The sequence below is a fragment of the Mastigoproctus giganteus genome, chromosome 6, assembly GCF_048544385.1.
Source record: "Mastigoproctus giganteus isolate SK-2022 chromosome 6, ASM4854438v1, whole genome shotgun sequence".
In the NCBI taxonomy this organism is placed as follows: Eukaryota; Metazoa; Arthropoda; class Arachnida; order Uropygi; family Thelyphonidae; genus Mastigoproctus; species Mastigoproctus giganteus.
Genome location: NC_143580.1, coordinates 22,728,444 through 22,742,250, shown reverse-complemented (window position 1 = coordinate 22,742,250; position 13,807 = coordinate 22,728,444). Strand labels below are relative to the sequence as shown.

At 36.0% G+C, this 13,807-nt stretch overlaps 1 protein-coding gene across 2 annotated transcripts in view; it reads right to left on the bottom strand.

Annotated features, from left to right (window-relative positions):
* Positions 1 to 13,807, bottom strand: part of LOC150084082 (regulator of G protein signaling 7-like) — a 175,461-nt gene that overhangs the window by 18,530 nt on the left and 143,124 nt on the right. For both annotated transcript variants that reach the window (XM_090375026.1, XM_090375027.1), the window contains exons 10-12: positions 13,185 to 13,268; positions 12,674 to 12,735; positions 12,387 to 12,500 (exon numbers count right to left, since the gene is read on the bottom strand). In XM_090375026.1, the coding sequence (XP_090231152.1) occupies positions 12,387 to 12,500; positions 12,674 to 12,735; positions 13,185 to 13,268 (260 nt within the window). The remainder of the gene's footprint in view (positions 1 to 12,386; positions 12,501 to 12,673; positions 12,736 to 13,184; positions 13,269 to 13,807) is intronic.

Genomic DNA, 13,807 nt, shown 5'->3' with positions numbered 1-13,807 from the left:
TTCGGGTATACTCTATTTGTGTGTGGAAAAAACTTGCGGGTGATCTCTCCTTTGGTGGTACCAGCCCATCTGTTTTGCCACTCCTGTAGCAGGTGGTTCTGTAAGCGTACTTTTTCTGCCTTCCTATTATTAGTGGGATCAATTGTAAAATTCAGAAAGGTAACTGGGACTCCTTTGGAAAGGTAATAGAGCATTCCAGTTCTAACGATTTCTAGGTCTAATGGGAGCGTTCCTGCTATTACTTGTAAGGCTGGTGTACTCACTGTACTGCAGGCGCGGGTTATGGCGCAGAGGATGGATCGCTGGGTAGAATCCAGCATTCTTCTATTCACTACTAGCGTGGTCTTATCGTACCATATGGCCGAAGCATATGAGATTGCTGGGATGAAAACTGTCTTATAATAGAGTGCCAGCGTTCTCTTGTTGAGGCCCCAGTATACTACAATATAAAATTATGTTGCAATTTGGCCTTTGATTTACGGATATTAGAAACCAGGGCTCCCACTCACTCACAAATTTTAAAAAAACTTAGATTGCAACTTAAATAAACCCAAAAAAAAACCTAGTTTTCATCATATAGTATAGTAACACAAATAAGATAAAACTTATCATGCAAAAATATCTTTTATTTAATTGTAATCAGAATTTTCATCCCATTCAGTTCCCTCCACATTTATTTTTTGAAGTTCTTTCATTTTTTTCAAACGTTCTTCGTATCTTTTATGACAAGTTCCTTGTATGACTTCTTTTACCAATTCTGGTTTAGGTTTCCATGAATAGCAATTTTGATTAGATCTATTTATCGCCTGTTTTGCCATTAGTCGATTTTTCACAGTTTCTGGTTTAAGGGAGTTTGTGGCTTTTGTTTTTATATGGTTTACTTGGGAGAAGATTCTTTCTACGCTTGCCAAAGAGTGAGGTAAAATAGTTAGACTGGTCATAAAGTTAGATAAAATCTCATATTTAGAATTATTAAAGCCATCTTTTACATTACGTAACAGATACCAAACTCAGGGATGGTTTTGTAAGAGAAATCTAAATCTTGATTTAAACGAAATGATCTCCATTCATCATCTAGAAGATCTAGTTTGTCTTCAGAAACGAGGTGAGGGAACTGCATTGCTAAATGGAAAATTGAGAATGGCGAATTGGCACGATCATGTATCACTGCTGGGTCAAGAACATTGAGACTGGCTATAATTCTATCATCATTTAGAGGAAATCTTTTTCTGATTTCCATACAAAGTTCAACAAGAAATTTTAAACAATCATTTTTAAACCTGCTTTCACTGTCACCAAGTGGTGTTGAATTTAATAAGGCCATACAACGGCCTCCCAAATATATTTTATTAGAGGCTTATGATTTATTGCATTGTTTGGATCAATTTCAACCAGCTTGCACGAAGTAATGATTTCTTTTATGAAAAAACTAAGAATATTTTTATACTCAATTGAAACCATTGAATGAAGTAAGTGCAATCTGAAATGCTCAGATTGAAATTCAATATTCAGGCAGTTTATTTTCTCCAGTACATATCCTGAAAACAACAACATATGCTTAGTTCCTTGGTGATCATAGTATTGTAAATATTCCCTGCACCATCGATTTTGTCAATTTTTGATTGAGACTGAAAATAAAGAACTAACGTATGCCACTGCTCAATAATAATTTTTATTACATTGCCACGGGATAACCAACGTGTTTGTGCTAATTTGGGGATTTTATGCTTAGCAGTATCTACAACATCTTGAATCATTTTGAACTCGTTTAATCTTTTACTACTACTGGAAAAATAACAAGAGATATCTTTTATAAATATTTCTAGATATGATGGTAGTACCTTGACTGAATGACTAGCACATAATGCAAAAGAATGGCAAACACATCCCATTATAAATACTGATGGTACATCCTTTTTTAGCAATGACTGGAACCCACTCTTAGTACCCATCATAGTGGCATAATTATCACTTCCAAAGCCAACGAGATTACTTATTTGAATGTTTTTTTCTATGAAAAGATCTTTTACAGCTTAATAAAGCCCTTCTGAAGTACCATTTTCGACACAAACAGTGTCAAGTAACACATCTACAACATCAAGTTTTTTAATATCAAAATATCTAACAACAACAGCTAGAATTTGCGATAAAGATAAATCTGTACTTTCATCTATTATCATTGAAAAGTTGTTGTTTCTGCATATGTTAGAAATGTATATTTTTTCATGATAGGCTATCCCATCTTGTATAAGATAAGAGACTTTAGTCGCCTTCATCTGAACTTGTTTTGCAATATTGCTATCATGAAATGCTTTCTTATATGCTTCTATAAGGTGATCACATTGCGCAAATGAAATATTATGCTCTGAAATGAGTGCAGCAATTGTTAACTCTGCCTTTGCTACTTCTTCATTCTCCTTAGGTTTACGTTTTGTGAAGAACGTGTCTAACGTTGAACTTGTCTTAGCAATATTTGCACTTTTTTTATGTTTAACTGTATTTTTTTGCGCTAGTAACATCGATTTATTGGCATTCTTTAATTTCATTTCACAACAAATACAGTAAGACTCACCTTTTTCATTACTGTTTTCTTTCAACCAATCCTCTAATTCCGGATCTTCTAGCCATTCATTTCTAAAATTTTGAGTATACCACCGTTTACTCATCTTTCTCTGTGGGGAACAAGTTTCAAACATTGTGGGCAATTTGGGGGTATGGCTAATTAGTAGTTATCTTATTTAAAATGTTCTATAAAATAAAAAATAAATCACTAATCCATTAACATAAAATAGAAATAGTCACTACAATTTAAATTTATTATATCACTGTATGTAGGCGCCTCCGTAGCCAGGTGGGAAGGAGCAGCAGTGCGTAGCACACGCTTCTTGATTATACCGGGGTTCGAGCCCGTCACCACCAAATACAGAGGATGCGGAAAGATCAGGGAATGACCACCGCATATCCCAGAGCAATATGGCCTTAGTTGCTAATGCTCCTAACAAACAATAAATAATAATCACTGTATGTAGTACATGAATAAATGTAAAAATCACACCAAACAATGCAATAATACCACGAACGATCACGAAAGACTGTGCAGTAAAGACCGCCTGCTCAATAGGCTGCGCATACATGTTAGTAACACGAACATGTATGCTTACATGTATGAACACGTAAGCGTAATTTCATAGTGTAGAAAACTTTGAAATCCTTTTACATTTGTAGTATTTTGTACAAGCACTTGAGATATTACAAATTATGATCAGTATTGTTAGAATATAAAATTAAGAAAATTGTAAACTGTTATTAAATGTATTAAATTTTATTGTATTTACAAGAAATAAAAATAAATTTTGACTTAAAATTAAAAATTACCGAAAAAAACGCAGATAATGAGATATTTTTGTGAAAAAAACCTATCAACTCAGATGACAATCAAAAAACCCAGATCTGGGTGGAAAAACCCAGGAGTGGGAGCCCTGTTAGAAACAGTTTGTTTTTTTACGCCGTAAATTTCACAAACACGTGCTATGAGACGCCTTGTTCTAATTTCTCAATTAGCTCTAATTTCTGTGCCACATTTAAGTTCACACGCTTTCTTTTAACTCCTCTATCACTTGATGCCATTTTAAATTGTAAGGTTGGCAAAATTATTTAATAAATAAAGTCACAATTCAGAAATCACAGAAACACTCTGTATACAACCTGACCGCAAGATAGCTTGAGACCGAAACAAAGCGAGTCGGTAGACCTGCAGTTCAGTGTCCCTAGTCACGTTCAGCTCACAAGTCACCGCCTGCTCTTATCTGTAATCTGTGAAAACAGCTATTTGAACACGTTTTCAGAAAAAATAAAAAACAATTTCCTGTATTTGATTATAAAAATAAAAGTAGGTAATTAATCCCAGGGGCTCACATCTGGTGTGTATGGCTTGGCACACCCAGGGTCCTGAGCTCGATATCATCATTCTTCTCTTGGTGATTCCCTTCTACTTCTCTCTCTCTCGAGAAATTTTTTTTTTGGCTGGTTCAGTATAAGCCTCAGGCTTCCTTACGCCATATAGCTAATAATAATAATAATAATTATTATTATTATCAAAAAAATAATGGAAATAGGTAACTATTATTAATTTTTAATTAATAATAACACTGAAGTTTTGTATAACCTAAAAAAATAATATGGTCGAGATTAATATGTACATTACTGTATTTATCCGGTCCGTTAAATCCAAAATCCGTTTTATTGGGGTCCGTTAAATCGAGGGTTTACTGTACTTAAGTATTTGGCTACGTACAGAAATGATGCAATTGCACTAACTTGTACGCTACCTAAGTGTATTATTTTCGTGACTTACGTGTGTCCTCTGGTCGATTTTCCAGTTTTTCTGGACGAAAAATCTGAGTTTCCGGGGGTGGGAGGACTTTTCTATCTACGCCTGAGACCAACTAACTCAGCCATGGAGTGAAAAAATCCATAAGTGCCTCACCTCATTGACGGGATTCGAACCCGGGCCCTTTCCACCCTGTGTGGGAAGGACGATGACAATGCCACTGTGCTACTGCGCAGAATTGGACATAATTACAAATGTACATTCTGCTACTTTTTTGCACTTAGTTATTGCTGGCAGCTCGAACCATATTGTGCTATTGCATATCATGTCTCTAGTAACATGTTCATGTGTCGATTTCCACGTTGTATGGACTGAAAAACTAGGGAAAATCACGGAGAAAGTCCTGTCCCCTCCGCCCGAGATCTGCTAACTACAGCCTAGATCGAAGAGGACTTTCGAAATCGTCGACGGGAATCGAACCCAGACCTTTCCCAACAAAAACTACATAAGTGAGAGCGTTCATATTATGCACAATTAAACTACAAAACAGACACGTATTTAATTAAATATAATCATTTCATCAACTCATTAGGCGTGTTAGCATATATGCATACCGCTCCTGTTGTCTTCAACATATCCGTTCGTCAGCATGTAATAATTCTGCTCCTAGTGGAAGGATTTTTATTGAAATTTTATATTTGATCCTATTAAAAAGCTTTCTTGCGCCGTCCAAAATTTAATTGAAATCCGTCCTCATGTAATAACTGGACTCCCAAGTGAATGAATTTTCATGAATTTTTTTTGTATTCGGACCGTTTCGAAATTTTTTACAAGTCATCTCAATTTATATTTAAATCAGACCAATAGAAATCCCACAATTATTATTATTTTTTTATACATATCACATGGGCTATCCATATACTGCATATTGTTGCTGAAGCACTGGATGTTATGTTAATTGGATAGGCAGTGTGGGGATCATTTTAATGTATTTTTGTAGTGTAGAGCTGAAAAGTACTGACTGCTTAATATTTTTGTACACTATAGTATATATATGCACAAGAATCATATTCTGATTTATGAAATGTAATTCTTTGCTTGTTTTTTTTATATACAAGGTTTAGCAATTAAGTTCCATGACTCAGCCAATTAAAAAAAAACCGGATGTTAGAATGAAAAAAAAAAAAACAAACAAACAAACAGATTTTAATATTTTTCAAAATAACCGCCTCGAGCAGCTACACACTTGTCAGATCTCTCAGAGCTGTTCGAAAAATTTTTCCAAATGCGCTTAAACTGAACGCTGCCTATTCTTTTTTAAACATTTCTTTATGCCCTTTACACCATAGGTTTTCAAATGGGTTCCGTGAGAGCTTTCCAGCATTTCGTGAGAATTTTAATGAACGCGAGAGATGATCTTACTATCTTTGTTATGTTCGTTTTTGGTTTTTAATGAAAGAGTGGACGGATAACATGGAAAATACCTGCGATAAAGGTTTTTGAGATGTATACTCACAATATTTTGATACAGATTAAGAAATAGCCAAAAACTGTGCAGAGCAGTGGTTTTCAAAGTACGTTCTGTGAAACTCCTTGGGCTCCAGAAAGGGATTCCAGAGGTTCTGCAGTTGTTCTGTCAACTGCATATCTTTGGTTTTCATTTAATTTATACACGCGTATTACTATTTTTACTTATTGTTTTCAGAGGTATTAGGTTTCCGTGGAAGATTTAGATTCGCAAAAGGTTTCAGGGCCAAAAACAGTTTGAAAAGCTCTGCCCTGCACCACCATTTTTTTTTTTTTCTTTTGTCATGCATTTGATTTGGGGGAAAACGTTGTAGACCAAAGAAGATAAGTCTTACGAAAGCTCTACTGTGTGAATGCTTTTAACCAAATGATCTAATACTTAGTGCATGGTGCTCCTTATTCACTGTCTTACATGGTAGAACAAATTTCTTGGGAAAGATTCCGTGGTATTGAACGACGTCATCAACATCACATTTGTTTTTGATTTTAGAAAACTAAATGTTTTGTTTCGCGGAGAACATACTGATCGCCATTCTGTGTTTTGTCTCCTTGTAGATCGTATTCCAAACATCGTGATTTGTCACCGTACGATCGAATTCAGCAAGGAGAGGTGATCAACAGCAACTTGAACGAGCTCTTTGAATGCTTTAAATCTGACGGATTTTGTTCATCAGTTCATTTTTTGTTCATGCGCAACGAACCAAGCGCAGATATTCCGTTTGTCCAAAAGCTCTATCAGAATAGCACGAATCGAATTGTTTGTTAATGTAAAGTTGTTTTTCTAAGAATCGGCTTCTGATATGATGCAATCAATGCGCAAACTTTCTGGACCATTTCTGAAGTTCGAAAAGTTGTTGGATGCCGACACGCTAGGTTCTCACAGCCATTCCGACATCTTGCAAACCAGTGAAAAAGCGAGATAATGAATCGTTATCCTATACTTGTTTTGCAACATCACGATTATGTTTGAAATTTTTTTTTTTTTTTTTAAGACGCGTCTGTGACTTAGGCCATATATATTATGTTTGTAAATCGCGTGTGTTCTGTTGTCAGTTTTTTCTTTGCTGAACGAAAAATCCGAGTTTACGGAATTAAAACCATGCTACCTCGCCTGAGAACGACTAATTCAGCTACGTTGTGAAAAAGGCCCGAAAAATTATGGTTTGGGAGGACAGAAATTCTATCAACTATGCTACCTTTAAGGGCTAATGGGTTTTAATGGCACTTTTCCCTAACTTCAGACAACGTTTGATGTTCTTTTGGTTCCACCACCTCGTAATACCTTGAACAATTTGACTGCGCGCGAATGACTCACGATACGCAATGACATTGTAGAGGGAAGTGGTCACGGAGATCAGCTACCACAACGCGTTGCATCATGGTCCTTCATGCTTTGACATGTGGCAACGGATTCAGCCTTGAAACTTTCTAAACTTTGTACAGTATATTGATAGACACACGTACTGTATACAATATGTTAAGAAAATATAAAGTGAGGTGAGTTACGGGCAAATGAAAGATAAAAATTAATATACGAGGGGCATTTGAAAAGTTCCAGGCATGAGTATGAAAGGCTATTGTGCTAAAAATTTCTGTACGTAATGTATAACTTCATATAATACATAAAATGACCAGACGTCCTGGATTTCAGTCGTTTGCTCCGCATTGCAAACTGTCCCGGATTGGACATGTAGCCTATTACATGATACAAATCATTTGCATTATGTTTGCCGGGAACCAATGGTACAACGGAAACAGTTTTTTGGGAAGTAAATACGCTGTGGACATCAACAAAAACACAACTGGCAGTAGAAATGCTGAAAGCAATACTACAAATTAAGTATAATTTTTGCTAATTCTTGTGAAGAATTTTATGAAGAAATAGCAAATAATGAAGAATTATGAAGAAAGGTTCACTCAGCGGAAAAATATATTAAATTATATTATTTAATGTCTCTTGTTTTTATTGTTAAAAGAAGTATGTATTTTTATTAGTAGTATTATTTCACAGAAAAAACTTAACCCTTTTTCACTAAACAAAAATGAAAATCGATTAAAAACATGACCCCTTCTAATTACAATTATTTTTCTTAGTTCACATCCTTCACGCAACTTTCTGTTCGTTACGTAGCGTAACACGGGGATACCGCTGAATTTCAGCCTTTTTGTGAAAAAAAAAAAATAATAATAATAAATATATATATATATACACACACACACACTATATTTGTTTTTTTTTTTTTTTTTCGAAGTTTGATATTTTATTTTATAAGTTTAGTTCAAAGAAGTCAATGTATTTAATTTGTATTTTGTATGTGCATATTTTTATATATAAAAAATGTTTCTAGGGGTTGAACACCCCCCCCCCCACTAGATGTCCCGCATTGGAATGCTAAGGATCTGGTCACTTTAATAATACACCAAGTTTTTTTTTTTTTTTTAAGTTACAGATCCTGAAGTCAACAAAGTTGTGTGAATAAGAAAAGATGGAAAAATCAGTCACCGTGCAGGCATCCAACATTTTATGGGAAAAACAGCCTCTATTTAACCATGGAATAGAAAGGGAGGCTACCTCTTCCTATTCAATGGTTAAGAAGAGGGCAGCAGAATTTACATGAGGGAGGAAAAGCCTGGAGAAGATGGTCCACGCTGTGGAAGACCTACAATGTCGATAATTCCCAGAGGTTTTGACAGTGTGCAAGATCAGGTGATGAGTGATCGACGAGTGACAGTTCCGTACATTTCCAGCTCTTGGGCATTTCATCTGAATGGGTGTACCAAATAATAACAGAGGTTCTCGCTATGAAAATGGTGTCAGCACGATGAGTCCCAAAGTTATTAACAGCAGATCAAAAACGCATAGTAGTTGTCAAATCAAGTGAACCTTTGCATTGTTTTCAAGCAGATCCAGCAACTTTCCTTGCAAGGTTTGTGCCATGAATGAGACGTGGGTTACTCACTGTCAGCCAGAGACAAAGGAGTTGTCCGAACAGTGGAAACATATCTTTTCTCTCCCTTCAAAGAAACCAAAGTCGATTCCTTCTGTTAGCAGGAATTCCTTCTGTTAGCAACGTAATGGCATCGGTTTCTTGGGATGCTGATGTGTGTTGTTAGTAGATTACCTCCAGAAAGGCCAGACAGTCACAGGGGTGTATTATGCAGGCCTTGTGAGGAGGTTGCGTGAAAACATCAAAGCTAAACGCTGAGGAAAACTCAGCAAAGGAGTCTTGTTCCATCAGGACAACGCGCATCCATTTTCCCACCAACAGCGACATCATTGCTGCAGTGGATGCATTCCTGGAGGCCCAAGAAAAAACTTTCTTCGTAGTTGGAATCAACGCGTTGTAGCAGAGGTGACAAAAGTGTATTGACTCCAAAGGGTGCTGTGTTGAAAAGTGACATATTACCAAAACTCCTTAAATAAACCTCTTCATACTGCGTACAGGTCTGGAGTCCTCATTTTAGGAAGGATGCATAGTTGCTTGAGCGTGTACAGAGAAGGGCAACAAGATTGGTAAGGGGAACGAAGGGAGTCCTCTTACCAAGAAAGGCTTAAGTTCTGCAAATTGTTGCGGCTGGAAGACTAGGCACCTGCGAGGCGATCAGATTGAGGTGTATAAGGCCTTGAATGGGTTGAGCACGCTGAATTCTGATGGGATTCTTCCGCTTGCTCAGATTACGAACCTAAGGGGGCATAAATTCAAATTGAGGAAAAACAGATGTAGAATAGATGTGCGGAAATTTGCTTTTAGCCAGCGGGTGGTTAATTTCTGTAACAAACTTCTATCTGTCGTTGTGGAAGTTGATAGCTTAAATAAATTCAAGGAGGAACTGGACAAACTTTTAGAGGGAATGGATGTGTGAAATTTTATTTATTTATATATTTTTTTTTTATGGCTGATGCTACATAAGCTCATACGCTTGTTTTCTTGCACCACATGCCTCCATTACTACTACTACTATACTCAGACCACGAATTGTTTCAAACGCACCTCGTATAGTTATGGACGGATTTACCAATAAGCTGGATATGCAAGTGCCTACGGTTCATATTTTCGAACTATCTTGATATTTGGAGAGAATATCAAGATATTCAAAAACAAGCAGAGAGCTTCTTCTGCTACCTCCACTCCAATAAATTACGAAAAATGTCAATATTGATTGTTGATGTAAATATATTAATTAAGCATCCACAGAAATTTTCTAAATTACAAAGACAATATTTCGCGTGTAGTTTTTGCGTACCAAAAGAAGTATTATAATTATAGTTGATAACAACACATGTCTGATTCCGAACGGTTATGGAGTGTGCAATGCGACCACCGAAACCACCTCCATTGAGTATAAAGGAGAGAGCTGTAAAAACTTTGTAATAAACTTGTAAAACAATTGTAAAATATTAAACCACTGCAACATTGAAATAATAAACATTTCAAAAGATTCTAAAGAGTCTCACTTAACTTCCGCTATGCGTGCTAGGCACACGCACAATTTTTTTAAAATTATTATTTTTAATATTTTATATTGTGCAGATCTCCATAGCCATTTTTTTTTTAAATCTAAATAGCCACAGCTCTGTAAACCGTTTAGAATCTAAAACATGTTTAGGTGACCTTTTTTTACTCTTTTGGTACCCCTTTTCCCTATTAGTTCGAATTACTGAAGTTTTATTGTATAGGACTTAGATATGCAAATGACCCCGTAGAGGAAAGTAGGTTAATATCAGTATTTTTCAGTCCGTTATATATTTATCTCCTAACTAATTGTGACCTAAAAAAAAATCTCTGCAACAAAACCATCCCTAAGTTTTAAGTTGTCATTGTAACCCATCATCATTAATTATAATGATATTTAACACTATTGATCCTAGACCATATTTGTTTAATATTATATTTCCTGTTGCTTTCTAATTTATATCCACATAGCATATACCCCTGTCCAGGAGCGAAGTTTATAGCTTCAAATGAATAAATAAAAATTAAATAAATTGAACGATATTAAAACAGGAAAGCAATTAAAATATTTGTATTGTAGTATGTATATAAGCATTTATTATTTACATTTTGTATTAGTCGTACAAAAGTATTAGCGTTTCTAGAAGCCAATTCCAATTTCAAGAAGTTGGAATAGTTTGCTTCTTCTTTTCCTGGTACAGTTTATGTAGTAGCATAAAAGATCACTCAATCCTCGATTGAAATTGCCGATCCGTTTCATGTTTGGCTCATCTTTAACGAAATGATTCAAATATGAAGTCCTCCTGCACTCTTACTCCTTGTTATTCCGACTCTGTTGAGATCTTCGTCTATCAGTTCTGTTGAGATCTTCGTCTATCAGTTCTGTTGAGATCTTCGTCTATCAGTTCAGCATTGAGCGATTTCAGCGTCTCCTTCACGTTACTTCTGTTCACTTCGTCGAAGCCAAATCTATTGGTAACTGAATTTAGGGGACGATAGCAAGTTTACTGGACACTGTGGCTGCATTCTGCCATATATTCATCGTAGCCCAGATGAGTTTCTTCCATGATGCCGCAACTTTGGTTCTCCTCCAGAACTCCCACATCGGGGAGGAGTCACATGGTGCGCCGGGCATGACTGGCTTTGAATGGCATTTTCATCTCTTCGTCCATGTTGTCATCCAGGTCTTCAATGTTAACAAAAACAAGCAAGGCCCTGGTATCAACATTTTGTTCTGTACAGAACTTCTTGAAGAAGGGAGAGATATGTTGATATTTGTAATTTAAAAATTCATTCGTGACTCCTGAAGATCACGCTTTGCGTCAGTGTGTATGTCTGTGTGTATATATATATAGGTATCACCAACTTTGACGCATGAGTGGCGATTCATGCTTGTTTGTTTGTTGTTAGGTTTTAGGAGGATCAGCGACTAAGGCCATATTGCTCCGTGTATACTGTCTGTAAATTGAGTGTGTTCTGTGGTCCATTTTCTGTTTGTTGGACGAAAAATCCGAGTTTCCTGGAGAAAAAACCATGCTACCCGCGCCTGAGATCTAATAACCAGCCACGTTGCGAAAAAGGCCCATAAAAAATCCTCACGTCATTGACGGGACTCGAACTCAGGTCTTTTCCACCAGGTGTGGGGAGGACTGCGATCCTACCAACTGCACTACCCACGAGGGCGCGATTCATTCAGAAGTGCATGAAGTAATTCATGAAATCCAGCTAAAGTAAGATGTACTCCTATTGAGCCGGTTACTTCTATTATTGGGTTTACTATACAACGGAAGAAAGTGAAATGGAAGGGGAAGAACTTCAAATTTGAAAGGAAAACTGGACTGTTATTATGCTGATAGCGTGGGTCTTTGAAATAAGTCTTTTGATGACTCCAACTTTCTTAGTTTATAACATTGTCGATTTGCTTGTTTGAAGCTGCAATTATCCACCAAGATTACACCTACATATTTGAGACTTTTTTGATTTTGATATTTCTTAAGAACAATTTATACACGCACATTATCGCATACATTACAATTTGTATTTAGAACTTGAAAATGTTTATTGTCTTTACTCACAACACTTGATTTAGTGTCCACAGCGTAATATCGTCAGATATCCATGGATTGCTTGGCTGCACAGTGGTTAAAAAGGGATCGAATTCGGAATACTCCTCACAACGATGGAGTATACTAAGAAAAGAAAAAGTTGCAAAAATTTAGATTGATATTAAATAGACAAAAAAAATCTATGAATATCAGTTAATTGAATATCACCACGGATAAATAAATAACTTTCTCTGTAGCTCTCGCTTTTTCTGTCTATATCTAATAATCATGACATCGAATCTCAGGATTATCCTTACCTTTCCAAAGCTAGGGAAACTTTTAGCCTCGGGATTGCCAAGCACCTCTTTAGTATCGTAATCTGCGAGAAAAATAACAAGATGTCAGGTGGCTTTGTCATTCATTCCCTGTTGCCAATGGCAACCATCTGAACTGATTCGTTATATACTCTAGACGGACGTAATCATTGAGGTTTGCGTTGGTGTCAAGTTCATATATCAGAATTGAGAAAAACGATCGATAGATAGATGGAGAGATAGTAACAGAACTGAGTAGTAAGACGAGAATAAAAGATAGGTTGTAAGAGAAACAAAAAAAATAAATGAAGGCTACAATCGCACCGATTTTCCTACACATTATGTACATGTCCTTATCTGTCATTATAAATGAACTTTTCTCTTTCATTGCTCGTTAATGTCAAATCGAATCTGGTTTTATAGCGGAGAACAAGCTTTCTTTAATTTTGTTTACTTAAGCGAAAATTGTGCTTTTTAAAGAAATAACATAACGCTTGCCAGATAGGATGCGTACCTCCCTATGTAAGTCATCCTTTGATTTCTTCTTTCTTTTCCTGTTGGCTAATGGACTTTTTTCTAGATAGGTGAAGCTTCCTGGCTGTAAAAAAACAAATGACATTTTAATGTTTCCGTTAATGTTAAAATGGAATAGTTAGAACATTTTAATATTCTTAACACATTAAAACAGGAATCGACAAATTTACTCCGTCGCTGAATTTTTTTTTTAAACTTCGTGAATTTTCGTTACCAGAAAATGACCTGGTGTCTTAAATTTGACGATGACAAATGCAATTCCGGTAGTCAAAGGTAAGGGCAAGGACTTTAGGGGACAGTAGACTGAAGACTGTTTTTGGACTCTTATCAATCATTTGGGACGCGATATACAAGAGAGAAGGTATAGCTGAATTATGGCTAATTTCAAAGCATTCACCTTCAAGCCACGAGAGAATTCAATCCATTTAGGAGGTATCGTACAAGAAGACTATTAAGATTAATGAAAATGTATTTAACGGGCTTGATAGAACAGAAAAATATTTTTTTTTTTTTTTTAGATTCCTGTCCTCATCATCGTCCCCTTTTTCCGCGCTCCTGACTATTTTTTTTTTTTTTTTTTTTTTTTTTTACTTCAGTGTTTTG